We start from the raw sequence: 14,283 nt of genomic DNA, 5'->3' as shown, positions 1-14,283 counted from the left end.
AATCAACTTAATCACAAAAATATCTTGATTTTGGAATTATAACTCAGCATTATCCATGCCCATTTTAGCTACATAATTCAGTACAGAATTAGAGAGTATTTAGTTATGAAGTTTCAAGGATTACAGTAAAAGCTTCGTAAAGTTAGCACTTTTCAGTTTATATAGCCAAGGCAACAGATAGCAAACATGTTTTTCTTGTTTAAGTCTGCATCTTGGATGGCAGCAATATGAAAGTAGATAACTTTTTGATTGAGATAGTAGTTAAACTGCTAACCAAAGGAGTTTTGCCTTTCTGGGAAGTCTGCTGGCTTCAGCAGTTTGTTCCAGGTCTTTGACATGTTGCCCCTACCATCCTATCCTGGCTTGACGCGAGTCTGCTTATTCTAGTTTCAAGGTGACACCTTGCACATAACTTATATTGTTACACTGGACTTCAAATTCTCCCAGCACTGTTGGACTACTCTCTGAACCATAGCTCAGAAAAATGATCATTTCTACTTGACTTCTTTTGCCTTCCAACTTCCCTGACTTCTGTTGTTTAAATTTTAACTGTCAGACAAATGTTTTGACTTCCGAGTGCTATGGGTGAATCTGGGTACTATTTAGTCCTCACCCACCAAAAGCAGGCAGTAAGACTGCTACGTGAACTGTCAAGAGAGCTAGGTGAGAGGTCCTGAAGAACAAGTTAGAATAGTTAAAAAGTCACATCTTACTAGATTATGGCCAGGATCCTGTCATGAACATACAAATCTTCTCCAGTTATACACTTCAATGTGAAACCCTTGAGCTGCCGTAATGGCTCACTTAGTGTATCTAGTGAGTAGTTGAGCCAACAGAGCAGGAAGGCCCATTTAGATCTCCAGTCTGTGCCGAGTTAGCCAATCTCAGCCATACAGTAGTAGGGAGTGCCATGATTGACTTGTGTCCCTGTTCCTGATTACTATCCAGCAATCCCTACTGTAAGTACACATGTATGAGTGTCAGGCGAGGACAGATTGGAGCAGCTGTGACATCTCATGCTGTTGAACAGCCTGCCAACACGCACCAAGTCTCATATGTGAATAAGGGCTGTTTGCACGAGTTGTTGGAAGCATCCCATTGAAATCGTACCACAGCAAGGAATCTGCACCATCAGGAGGGGGAAAAAATTGGAAAGAGTTTTTTAAAAATAAAGTGGAATCATTTAAGGATCTCACCAGGGTTTTTTTTACCGCTGAAGGAAAGAAACATTGTCTGGTTGGATTGTCCTTTTGAACAGCCAAGCCATAAAATGCAGGCTCGAAAGAGCACTGGGGACATAGGTGGCCATCTTCCTGCAACAGGAGATCCTGTATAGCATCTTGAAGAGTCAATCAATGCTCAGAGAAAACATAACCATCAAGTTTTTGTCTCTGCCAGTAAACAGTTGCTAAGGTAACTACACTCTCCTCTCCTCAGATCTTGTAAATGTTGCTGGTTATGAGAGGAGACTTAAGGAAAGCATAAACAAACTTTTAATTCCTAAAATGAAAACATTGCAAAACAAAACCTTGGCAACCTTTTATTCTCAGAACATCAGAACAAGATCTATTTGAGTATTTTCTGTCAGAAAGCTAAGTTGTCTCACGATTGAGTTCATTCATTCTTGTAGCTTTACTTTGTCCATGTAATGCAAGGTCTTAAGCAGAAAGGTTTTCCCCAAAAATCGATGCCATACCCCCACAGATTGAGACAAAGGTCAGGAATGAGCTGAGCGGTGTTCATTAATGCACAGTACTCCTGTGGTCTGTCCAATTATTGTAGACCAATTCTTTATAGAAGAACAGAACTAACCAAACTACTTATACCTCAGGTCTTTTGATATGCCAAAAGGCCTGTGCCTGAATCTACACGATTTTGGCACAACCACCCTGAAAATGAGTGCTCCATCTGTTGAGGGAAAAATCAATTACTATGTGAAAGGGACACTGCATGAGCATCTAGTCCACTGTGCAGGAAGAATTAGCTACAATAATCTCAGAACAGTTTTATAGGTGGTACTATGTTACAGCTGTCACCATCAAACCCCAGGATCTGCAACAGCACCAAGCTGCAACCCGCACCCTCTATTAGTCAGAGGGAGTATTCAAACTATGTAGTTCTGAAACAATGGTAACCAGGCTATGTGCAGAATCACCTGGAACCAAGAGTCCACAAAGGGTATACAAACATATGAAAAGGACAGGAAAAGACCAGCTCGTCCATCAAACCTATCCCAAACAGTCATGATACAACTAAGCATCATGACATCCAATGTACCCTTCCACTTGTAGTCATGTAATCTCCCAGGAGGTAAAAATACACATATTAGGGGGAAAAAATCTGGAAAATTCCTCTTCGACCCCCCCCACCCCCTCCTCCACTACAGTGATCAAAACAGGCTCCAGGAGATCAGAGTGACCATGAGCTACATACCCAACATCCCACCTACCTTTTGTACACTGTGATATTAGCCACAGCAAGGAACTCATCCAGCTACTGTTGCACTGAATCTCCACTCAACACAAGATGGTAACTTATTCCAAGTGTTAGCAACCCTACGTAAAGAGAAACCTCCTGATATCTAACCTAGTCCTGTGCTTGCATAGCTCATATGCATGGCCTCTCGTTTTCCCTAACCTATCTAATTCAAATAGTCTGTCCACACTGACAAAGTCTAGTCCCTCCACTATTTTAAGCACTTCAATTAATCTCCCCAAAGCCTATGCTTTTCTAGAGTAAAAAGATCCTGTTCTCCAAGCCTACTGTGATAACTAAGGATCATTCTACTGGTCCTCCTTAGGATCTTTTCCAGGGCCTCTGTATCACCCACCACGTGAGGGGACCAAAACTGAACTCGGGACAAAAGTTTAAAAAATGACTAAACTTTACAGAACTTTCCGTAAAAAAGATAAACCTCAATGACCCTGAACCGTAAAATGGTGCAGTTGTGATTCCTCCCACTCTTGGGGAAGGGAAGCTGCACATAGGAGGCAAAACCCAGAGGTTCTATTGAGAGAGAGGGAGGGGGGGAGGGGGGAAGAAAAAGAGAGAGAGAGAGAGAAAGTAAAGAGCTGTTGCAGTTTCTAAATTGTATTCTTGTTGCCAGTCATTATTAAATACAAACATAACCAAGTTTAGAATTTTGTCTGGAAGAAGTTGAAGTGTAAATCCGGTGCTTGCGTAGGTCTTCCATATGCAGAGCCAACAGTGGCACCTGTTGTTGATGGGAGATAAAGAACTGGGATGTGGTTCAGAATAAGTCAGTTACATGCTGGATAGGGGTGGGGAACAACTCCGTACTAAGGTGATTATCGCATAATGCCAAACTCAAGGGACAGAGCCTCACGTGCTTTTCTCCTGTAAAAATCAAAGCTTACATGTTATTGTAATGATAGACTGCCATTAGTCTCTCTGCCAGCTCCTGCAGCTGTTATCTGGTGTCACTCTTTCATTTGTGTCTTCCCAGACACAGTCTCACCAGCTTACGTTTGCCCTTCTGCATGAAACATGGTCTCAATAGATGGGCACTACGGCATACCTCAGTATTCAGCTATATAGCATAGATGTCCTGCCCGTCACAACACTGGTAGTCATAAAACGCCATTACTGCATCCAAGTAGGTCTTTCCCTTTAAGTCAGTGCTAATCAATTTGCCCTGCCACCCAATACCCAAAATCATGTTTGCACAGCACATTTCAAAAGCATCCAGTGCTGTCATTGGGGTCCAAGCTCTCAGCAGCCAGTTTGTGAAGGTTCAACATTGAGGAAACATTTTCTTTTCCACTTATTGGTTAACTCATACCACTGTTGAAAACTGTCAGCTCATCTTAATGATCATATTTTGCCATTAAAACATACCTTCCTGTTAATGAAGTACCAGTTTCTGCACTGCAGAAATCAAGATATTAAGGAATTTCCATTGTGAAAAAAGTGTCTGTACTCTGTATAAAACTATTTAATTAAGGTTTGCTGTAATGACCCACAGACACCAAGGTAGTTAAGGTTTTGCAGTAGTGACTTGACCTTCCATCTGTCTGGTATTTTACATGTTTGGTCAAGTCTCAGCAGGTGGTTTTGGACAGAAGTATTCTACCTCAGAAGGAGAAGTGGAAGTTGTTTCTAGATAGTGGAGAAGTTAAGATACTCAGAATTGCTGCTGCAGAATCAAGTCGCAGATTTTGTCAAGTGAGCCAGTCACAAGCATGTGTTTCATCAGTTTTTAAGAGATGTTAATAGGAGCACATTACAGAGGTAATTGTTTGTAACACAAGACTATCACAATGACTGAAGTAATGTAAATTTCATCAGCATGCAAATCAGTACAGTTGCATCTTCATTCATCAAACTCCAAGGAACAGTGAAAAACTTGCATGCATCAGGGCTTTGATGTGCCAATATTTTTGCTCCTGGCCCAGTCCCATCTGCTTTGACTCTCTCGCTATATGTACCTGCATAGTGTTTAAACTGACCCAACGTGCACACTATGAATTGTGATAATTCCACATTACTTGCCAACATTGGTCTGCTGTTCTGCTCCCTCTATCCCCCTCGACTAAGCGTTGTTTCTGAAGATCAGTATCTGTGATATGATTCTCGACAGCAATCTTCCAGGCTATACCTTCATCACACTGGTTGAAACCAGAGTTGTTGCCACTTGAAACATGGAGCAGATCAATAAAGGAAGACTCAGCATGCCAAATGCTCTCTGTGTGAGACCAGGAGTTGGATCAACCAGCACAATTTCTGTCTAAGCCGATGGGTTTGTCTGCTTCAATTTGTTGGTGGGTGGGGGGGATCCACGTGGCATAGGAAACATCAATTCTCAGTGTTATTCCACAGTAGAACGAGAAAAGCAGCAGTACTGATAGGAATAATGCTGACTGTTACAACTACCTGTCTTGCATTGACAGTTCTGTACAATGACTTTGAATTAGACAGCGGCAAACTGGAGTTTGAGAGTAAAGAGGAAAGTTGCCACAAAATTCACAGCAACCACGTCAGATAAGTTTTATGCAGATTACAGATATATGGAGCAGGTTGGAACAATCGGAGATGAGCTAGAGTCAAAGAGAAGCAGGATCAGACCTGCAGTAAGTGGGTGGGGCCACAACACTTAGCTACAGGGCTTTTGCTTTGATATGTTGAAGAAAAATTCAATGCAATTTTATTCTAGAGACAAGGAGCATGCCCGAACTTGGATAGATCAACATTCAAAATATCAAAACACTGCGGCACTGCAAAAGATAGAGGTTTGCTTGTGTTATTGGGGAGGGTTTGAACCAGCTTGGCAGGGGGATGGGAAACGGAGCGTAGATTCAGAAGGGAGAAAAGCAGAGGTGGAAATGGAAGACGAAAAATTAGTAAGCGAGTTTGGAAGGCAGAGGAAACAAAGGTTAGAAAATAGACAACAAAAGAGTTTGGCAGTGCTTAATGGTATATACTTCAATGTAAGGAGTCTAGTGATTAAGGCAGATGAGCCAAGGGCACAGATAGATATGTGGAAGTATGATATCATAGCTATTACCAAAACAGGAATGGCAGCTCAACGTTCCTGGTTACAGAGTTTACAGATGAGATAGAGAGAGGGGGATAAAAAAGAGGGGGATGGCAATATTGGTTAAAGAAACATTTAGAGCTGTGAGGAGGGATGATATGTTAGAAGGATCATCAAATGAGGCCATGTGGGTTGAGCTAAAGAACAAAAAAGGGGCAGTCACACAGCTGGGAGTGTACTATAGACCCCCAAACAGTCAGAGAGAGATAGAAGAGCAAATATGCAGGCAAATTTCTGAGAAGTGCAAAAACAATAGGGCAGTAATAGTAGGGGATTTCAACTACCCTAATATTAAATGGGATACAATCAATGTGAAGGGTATAGAGGGTGCAGAATTCTTAAATTGCATTCAGGAAAACCTTTTTAGCCAGTACATAGCAAGCCCAACAAGAGAGGGGCAGTTCTGGACTTAGTTTTAGGGAATGAGGCTGGACATGTGGAAGGAGTATCAGTGGGAGAGCAATTTGCTGGTAGTGATCATAATTCAGTTAGATTTAGCATAGTTATGGAAAAGGAAAAGATACAACAGGAGTAAAAGTTCTTAATTGGGGAAAGGCCAATTTTACTAAGCTGAGAAGTGATTTGGCAAAAGTGGACTGGAAACAGCTACTTGAAGGTAAATTAATGTCAGAGCAGTGGGAGGCATTCAAGGGAGAGATAGTGAGGGTTCAGAACAAACATGGCTCACAAAGAAAAAGGGTGGGACTGCCAAATCAAGAGCCCCCTGGATGACAAGGAGCATACAGGGTAAGATACGGCAAAAAAGTGAAGCTTACATCAGATAATGAGAGGCCAAAACTGGAGAAAGCCTAGAGAAGTATAGAAAGTGCAGGGGTGAAATTAAAAAGGAAATTAGGAAAGCAAAGAGAGGGCATGAAAAAATATTGGCAAGTAAAATCAAGGAAAACCCAACAATGTTTTATAAATATATAAAGAGCAAGAGAATAACTAAGGAAAGAGTAGGGCCTATTAGAAACCAAAGTGTGGAGGCGGAAGGCATGGGTATGGTTCTAAATGAATACTTTGCATCCGTCTTCACAAAAGGAGGGGGCAATGCAGAGATTATAGTTAAGGAGGAGGAGTGTGACATATTGGATGGGATAAACATAGTAAGAGAGGAAGTATTAAGAAGTTTAGCATCTTTGGAAGTAGATAAATCGCCAGGCCTGGATGAAATGTATCCCAGACTGTTAAGAGAAGCAAGGGAAGAAATAGCGGAGATTCTGACCATCATTTTCCAATCCTCCCTGGCTACAGGCGTGGAGCCAGAGAACTGAAGGACTGCTAACATTGTACCATTGTTTCAAAATGGAGGAAGAGCTAGACCGAGTAATTATAGGCTAGTCAGTCTGACCTCGGTGGTGGGCAAATTATTGGAATCAAATCTGAGGGAGAGCATAAATAGTCATTTAGAGAGGCACGGGTGAATCAAGGACAGTCAGCATGGATTTGTTAAGGGAAGGTCTTGTCTGACTAACTTGATTGAATTTTTTTGAGGAGGTAACAAGTAGGGTCGATGAGGGTAAAGCGTTTGATGTAGTCTACATGGATTTTAGCAAGGCTTTTGACAAGGTCCCACAATGACTGGTCAAAAAGGTAAAAGCCCATGGGATCAAAGAGAAAGTAGCAAGTTGGATCCAAAATTGGCTCAGTAGCATAAAGCAAAGGGTAATGGTTGACAGGTGTTTTTGTGACTGGAAGGATGTTTCCAGTGGGGTTCCGCAAGGCTCAGTACTAGGGTCCCTTGCTTTTTGTGGTATATATTAATGTTTGCACTTGAATGTGGGGGGCTTGATTAAGAAATTTGCAGATGATACAAAAAAAATTGGCCGTGTGGTTGATAATGAGGAGGAAAACTGTAGACTGCAGGAAGATAGCAATGGACTGGTCAGGTGGGCAGAAAAGTGGCAAATGGAATTCAATCCAGAGAAGTAAGGTAATGCATTTGGGGAGGTCAAACAAGGCAAGGGAATATACAATAAATGGGAGGATACCGAGAGGTGTAGAGGAAGTGAGGGACCTTGGAGTGCATGTCCACAGATCCCTGACGGTAGCAGAAGAGGTAAATAAGGTGGTTAAGAAGGCAAACGGGATACTTTCCTTTATTAGCTGATGTGGAGATGCCGGTGATGGGCAGTTGCAGGGGCAGTCTGTAAACACCATGTATTGTTCAATATGTATAAATGCGTAGGCTTCAAGGAGCTCTTGAAACATTTGCCTGAGGAAGGAGAAAATCTCCGAAAGCTTGTGAATTTAAAATAAAATTGCTGGACTATAACTTGGTGTTGTAAAATTGTTTGCAATTTATTAGCTGAGGCATAGAGCAGGGAGGTTATGCTAGAACTGTATTAAACATTGGTTAGGCCTCAGCTTGAGTACTGCGTACAGTTCTGGTCACCACATTACAGATAAGATGTGATTGCACTAGAGAGGGTACAGAGGAGATTTACGAGGATGTTGCCAGGACTGGAGAATTTTAGCTATGAGGAAAGATTGGATAGGCTGGGGTTGTTTTCTTTGAAACAAAAGTAGACTGAGGGGAGATTTAATTGAGGTGTATATAATTATGAGGGGCCTAGATAGAGTGGATAGGGAGGATCTATTTCCCTTAGCAGAGGGGCATAGATTTAAAGTAATTGGTAAAAGGATTAGAGGGGAGCGGAGGAGAATTTTTTTCACCCAGAGTGAGTTAGGGGTCTGATACTCACTGCCTGAAAAGGTGGTAGAGGTAGAAACCCTCAACTCATTTAAAAGGTACTTGGATGAGCACTTGAAGGACCGTAACCTACAGTTCTACGGACCAAGTGCTGGAAAGTGGGATTAAGGTGCAAAGCTTTTCATCGGCCGGCATGGACACGATGGGCCGAATGGTCTTCTTCTGTGCTGTAACTTTCTATGATTCTATGGTCCTAATATTGCATTATTCCATAACTGTATTTAAAAAGACCAGCTGTATTTTCAATTTATTTGGTGATTATAACAACGACCTCTTAAGTTACTTTCTCCCTTTCTTTCTAGATAAGGTCTTCCCTACTCTACACACTATCCTTGCCAAGTCATCAGGTGGGTAACCTGCTCCCTGTAGCTCCACCTATGCTGCTCTAAACCCATCACCAGGAATGGCCTGGGGAAACTTCTGGAAACCCACCCCCAGGAGAGCCACAGGAATGGCCTGGGGAAATCTCTGGGAAACCACCCCCAGGAGAGCCACAGGAATGGCCTGGGGAAATCTCTGGGAAACCACCCCCAGGAGAGGTACAGGAATGGCCTGGGGAAACCTCTGGAAACCCACTCACAAGAGGGGTACAGGAGTAAAAGCTTCTCTCAGATGTTCCATTCCTCCCAGGAGCAGAGCACCTGACGTTTGCTCAGCAGTTCCTACATCAACATGATAAGGATCAAAAACTCAGCCAGTGAAGGTTCATTGATACAAGCTCATGTTTTACTACACCTCGACATCTCATCTTAGTACTCATTGTCTACAGAGAGAGACATCTCAAAACACTTCACAGGATAACATGCAGTACTTTCACTGTCAACACTCTTAAAAGAAACAGCAACACACATACTGCAAGCATAGAAATAATTAGTACAGTACCGTTGTAGGAGAGTCGTGGTTTGCTGAGACACATTATAAAGTGCATCTCCATCTCATCGGAAGCTACAGATTTTGAACAAATTGGGCACTTGAAACCTGAAAGGGAAAAAAAGATACATGAATGTTTAAAATCAATGACAAACAAAAATGCCAGCTGTATTTTTCCTCTAATAACTTCTTACTGCTTCTGCTCCAGGAAATGTTCTTTTAGATCTAGACAATGAGCAAAAATTTTGGTATGCCATCTTAAGCAAATGGGACGGTACCCTTCACTAATAATCCAGTTCAGTTTTATTTTCCCTGTCTTTCTTTCAATGGTCTATTTATTAAATAAATCACTCATTCAGAAATTTAATACATTTAACTTTTAAAAGCTATTTTCTTTTACCACTCATTTCAAAAAGATGCTGCATGGTGCTGTTGTAAATGTCATGACAATTAGAGTATTGGAGGAGATGGAACTCAAATTAACCAGGGTAGTGAACAGTTTACTAAACTGTTTCAAGTGTCCTCTTGGGGGAGTGGGACCAAAGGGGGAGTACAGTTGGTCAAAGATATTTGACTCAGGAAATGTAATGTGTCTCTTGTTTGTTGGTAACTACAGTTTATTGTAAGATTTATGCAACCCCTTAAAAAGCACAAGTCTGTCCTTTATTCCTAATACTAAATGGCCATTTTAAGAGCATCCTTATTATTTAGTTTAGTAATTAATCTCTACAGAATGTTTGAATTCATTCCAACTGTAGATAGTCCAAGATGGCAAATTAAACTGTCAATCCCAGGGAACCCATATCCTCATTTTACAGTTAAGACATTTTGCAATCTGCACAGTACCTGATGCTTCAAACAACCAGCCGACTCAGTTCTTTATCAAGAGAAATAAAATGTTTTCTGTTCAACTGATCACCATCGTGTTAGCCCTTGGACAAATAGCCAAAATTAATGCAACTCTCAAATTTAATGAGATGATCAACATGTTACAGTATTTGGCAATCCAATTTTGGGCTATTAATCATGAATGTAAAAGATATAAATTAGGCTATTTAGGGCAAATCCACATTAATAACAAGGCAATTACAAATATTTTAATTTAAAATAATGAGATTTCATTATTTTAAATTACAGAGATTAACATTTCAGATTTATGTTTAAAAACAATTTACATGAAAATTATGATAACGGAATAGATTTTGTATATAATTAACAACATACCCCCTACATTTATCAATTTAAAATACTACTAAAAACAAGACATTAGTTAGCAGCTTCTAATAAAAATAATTTACATATCAAATAATCCTTGAAATACTGAGTGGTTGCACAGCATTTAAGATTATCAAAAATTCCAAACTGAAGGAATATTCGTTACATATAGGCTACTGATAATTTGAAGTTGACTTTCACACTAAAAAAATTTCAATTGCCCAGTAATTTGAATTAAACAATGCAAATTACAGTATATAGGAAAGTAGGAATTTAGTGCTAAAAACATGAATCAGATCATTTAAATTAAGTGACTGTGAATTTAGAGTAGACAGTATGCTCGCAGATTGTAATCCAAGGCCTGGAGTGCAGTTTTTGATGTTTGTCACTGTCCTGCTGCAGCCTACAATTTTATTAATTTTTTTTTGCCTTCAAGAGAGAACTGGAACGGTTCTTGACTGGGGCAGAAATCACATCAGATAGAAGGTAAATACATTAACCGATAATGTACGCAAGGTCAATGTGATCTCCTGGACTGGTTTTGATTGTCCGTGGGGGTTGGAGAGGAATTGGCCAGAGGATTTAATAATCTTTCAGCAAAGAGGAGAAAGTTTCAAGAAGATAATTTGTTTTATGCTGCAATCAATCTATTCATCGAATATTTTGAAAACACTTGGATTTTCTTGTACAAATTTTTGCCCCACTTTCAAGTTTATTTTCCCCTCCCTTCTCTTCGTTCCCCACTTGCCACATACAATTCCCTAGCCAAACCTGCTCCCAGACTGTCACTGCCAAAGCCACTCTTCAGCTAGAGAGCATACAAGAGTAGCTTAGCGAGATTTTACCCCCAATTGTTCCCCTCTCCTTGTAAGAAAGTACCTACCACTCATTTCCTCCCCTTGCTAGCATGTATAACTATTAGAAACTCATTTTTGTGAGATGCACAGATATGAAAACGTGGATTGTCATTTTATGGCTCAGCATGCTACAACTTTCCACATTTGTTTTTGCCAGATTACTCAATGGCAGATCTCCTACAATACAGCATAACCAAAGTAATTTGACTTGTGATTATACATGCAACAATTTCCCTAGGGCAGAAGCAAAAGACACAGACACTGGCAGTTGTAGTCAGCTTGTCGACCACATGTTGTCCACAATTGCTATACAGACAGATGGGAGATATTTTGCAAGCCTATCAAACTCAAGGGATTTAGAAAAGCGATATCACATTAGCAGATACAGGGCAGTAGGAGTCAACTTCTGTAAAATGACAGGCAACCAGAATGCTTAAGGGAACAACTGACACCACTGAGCCAGGGTGGAGCCCTGCGGCATTTCAGAAGCAGATTTTCTTTACTGGGATCAATTGGTGGCACTATTGCTCCCAATTTGCTTCAAAAAGAGAGGCATTTTATAAAAGGTGCTAATTAGATACGGGGATTTTACTGCAAAATACCATGTGGTCTCACATGAGAAGATTGCATTATAGAATATACATTTAAATTAAAACATGGACATTCCTATCAATTGCCAGAGAACGAAAATTTTCCCTATGCACTATTCATAGCAAAATCAAAAATGGGTTTATGAAGCACGAATTTATGATTCCACTACAAATTGGAAACATTAAATCTCATCCCAGAAAGGGTTAGTGTATCCAAACTGTATGCCTGTTAAAAATAAATGAGGAAGCAGTCTTAATTTCCCTGCAGTACAACAGTGACCACACTTCAAAGATAATTCATGGCTATGAAGCACTTTAGGACATCCCACGGTCGTGAAAGGCACTATATAAATGCAAGTTCTTTCTTTCTATTTAATAGTTCTACTATATCACATTTGCACAGCACTTTTGGAAACTTCTTTAATACTTCTTACTCTTTGAATGCGATATTAGGTGTTGGATGTTGATAGAGCTCCTAGTCTGACAATTTAATAGTGAATCTCTTGCCTTACTGGGTTCTGGTATTCCTCTAGATATTATAACACATTATACAGCACAGGAGACATGCACATAGAAATTTGAAAAATGCTTGAACGCTTCTACTTATAATGGGTGATGCAGCATATGGATTTCCAGTGGACCTCTTCAGAATACAAGCCACCAGCTGCAGCACTGGAATCCTACAGAATCTTACAATGAGAGTGAACAGCAATTTTGCTCATCTCTGTCTTTTCTCATTTAATTCCTTATATACTCATTATCAGATATATCGAGCACCTATCCAGCTAAGAGTAATTATGTTAATTAAAGACTTCGGAACAGTTTCTATTATCTTTGCTGTCCGATACATTAAGTACTCAACCAATACAAGACGCACAACTCAGATAGAATAAAAAGCTGTCACAGTCTATCCACAATCCTTTCTATGGGATTTCCCACCAGGTACCTGACTTGAAAATTGGTAAAACTTAACTTAAACCTGCTTGAATACCAGTATGAATGTGATCAGCATTCAATGGATTGAAAATGTAAAACAAATGCACTGGATAAGGTTAACTCGATACAGTAATACCTCACTAAGGCCATCCCCATGCCTCCACTACTCGCCTTCAAACAGCCACCCAACCTCAAACAGACCATCGTTCGCAGCAAATTACCCAGCTTTCAGGAGAACAGCGTCCACGACACCATACAACCCTGCCACAGCAACCTCTGCAAGACATGCCAGATCATCGACACAGATACCACCATCACATGAGAGGACACCACCCACCAGGTACATGGTTCATACTCCTGTGACTTGGCCAACGTTGTCTACCTCATACGTTGCAGGAAAGGATGCCCCAGAGCATGGTACATTGGCGAGACCATGCAGACACTGCGACAACGGATGAACGGACACCGCGCAACAATCGCCAGACAGGAGGGTTCCCTCCCAGTCGAGGAACACTTCAGCAGTCAAGGACATTCAGCCACCGATCTTCGGGTAAGCGTTCTCCAAGGCGGCCTTCGAGACACACGATAACGCAAAATCGTCGAGCAGAAATTGTTAGCCAAGTTCCGCACCCATGAGGACGGCCTCAACCGGGATCTTGGGTTCATGTCACACTACACGTAACCCCACCAGCGAAAAAGTTATCTGTTTTTAATACAACTGGTCATTCTCTCTCTCTCTCTTCCTTTTGGATGTTTCTCTCTCTCTCTCTCTCTCTCTCTGTCTCTTTGGGTTCTGACCGTTTGTATATTCAGTAGTCCTGTATGTAATGTCTCTCTGTCTGAACACTATTCGACTCCTTTGATTGCCTTGACAACGGGCAGTTGGAAAGATTATCTGTAATCACCAGGCATTGTTCTCTGACTATATATGCGGTAACCTTCATGGAATCCCACACTCACCTGACGAAGGAGAAAGCCTCCGAAAGCTCGTGATTTTCAAATAAAACTGTTGGACTATAACCTGGTATTGTAAGATTCCTTACGCTAGTTATGAAGGCAGTGGTCTGCTTCCTCCATGAACAGGATACAAGTAATGGATTATTCACAGCAATGAGCAAAGTCAAACTATCCATCGAGAATCAAAGCTGCAGCTGAGATTCAAGATTTTTATTCAGTGAATCGGATGTTAAAAAAAAACAGAAAATGTTATAAAAACTCAGCAGGTCAGTCAGCAATTTGAAGAGAACAGATAAATTAATGTTTCAGGTGTAGACCCTTCATCAGAATCAGTTCATCTTACTTGACCGCGAGCTGAGTTTCTAATCCCATATCATCTCCATCCCATAGACCACCTACTTCCACCTCCGTAGCGTTACCTGCTTGTGCTCCTGCTTCACTCCATCTGCTGCTGGGACTCGCTTTCATGTCTATCACCTTGACTATTCCATTGCTCTCCTTGCTGGCCTCCCATTCCCCACCCTCTATAAAATTCATCTCATCCAAAATTCTGCTGCCCAAATCCAATCCTGCACCTGCTTTCCCATT

At 41.0% G+C, this 14,283-nt stretch overlaps 1 protein-coding gene across 1 annotated transcript in view; it reads right to left on the bottom strand.

Annotated features, from left to right (window-relative positions):
• znrf1 (zinc and ring finger 1) overlaps window positions 1–14,283 on the bottom strand; it is a 241,068-nt gene that overhangs the window by 105,779 nt on the left and 121,006 nt on the right. Inside the window, exon 3 of the mRNA XM_067997756.1 lies at window positions 9,153–9,248. Within this exon, the coding sequence (XP_067853857.1) occupies window positions 9,153–9,248 (96 nt within the window). The remainder of the gene's footprint in view (window positions 1–9,152; window positions 9,249–14,283) is intronic.

Source organism: Heptranchias perlo, chromosome 16, assembly GCF_035084215.1.
Source record: "Heptranchias perlo isolate sHepPer1 chromosome 16, sHepPer1.hap1, whole genome shotgun sequence".
Classification (NCBI taxonomy): Eukaryota; Metazoa; Chordata; class Chondrichthyes; order Hexanchiformes; family Hexanchidae; genus Heptranchias; species Heptranchias perlo.
Note: the sequence above shows the minus strand (reverse complement) of the source record. Positions and strands in the feature narration are given on the sequence as shown.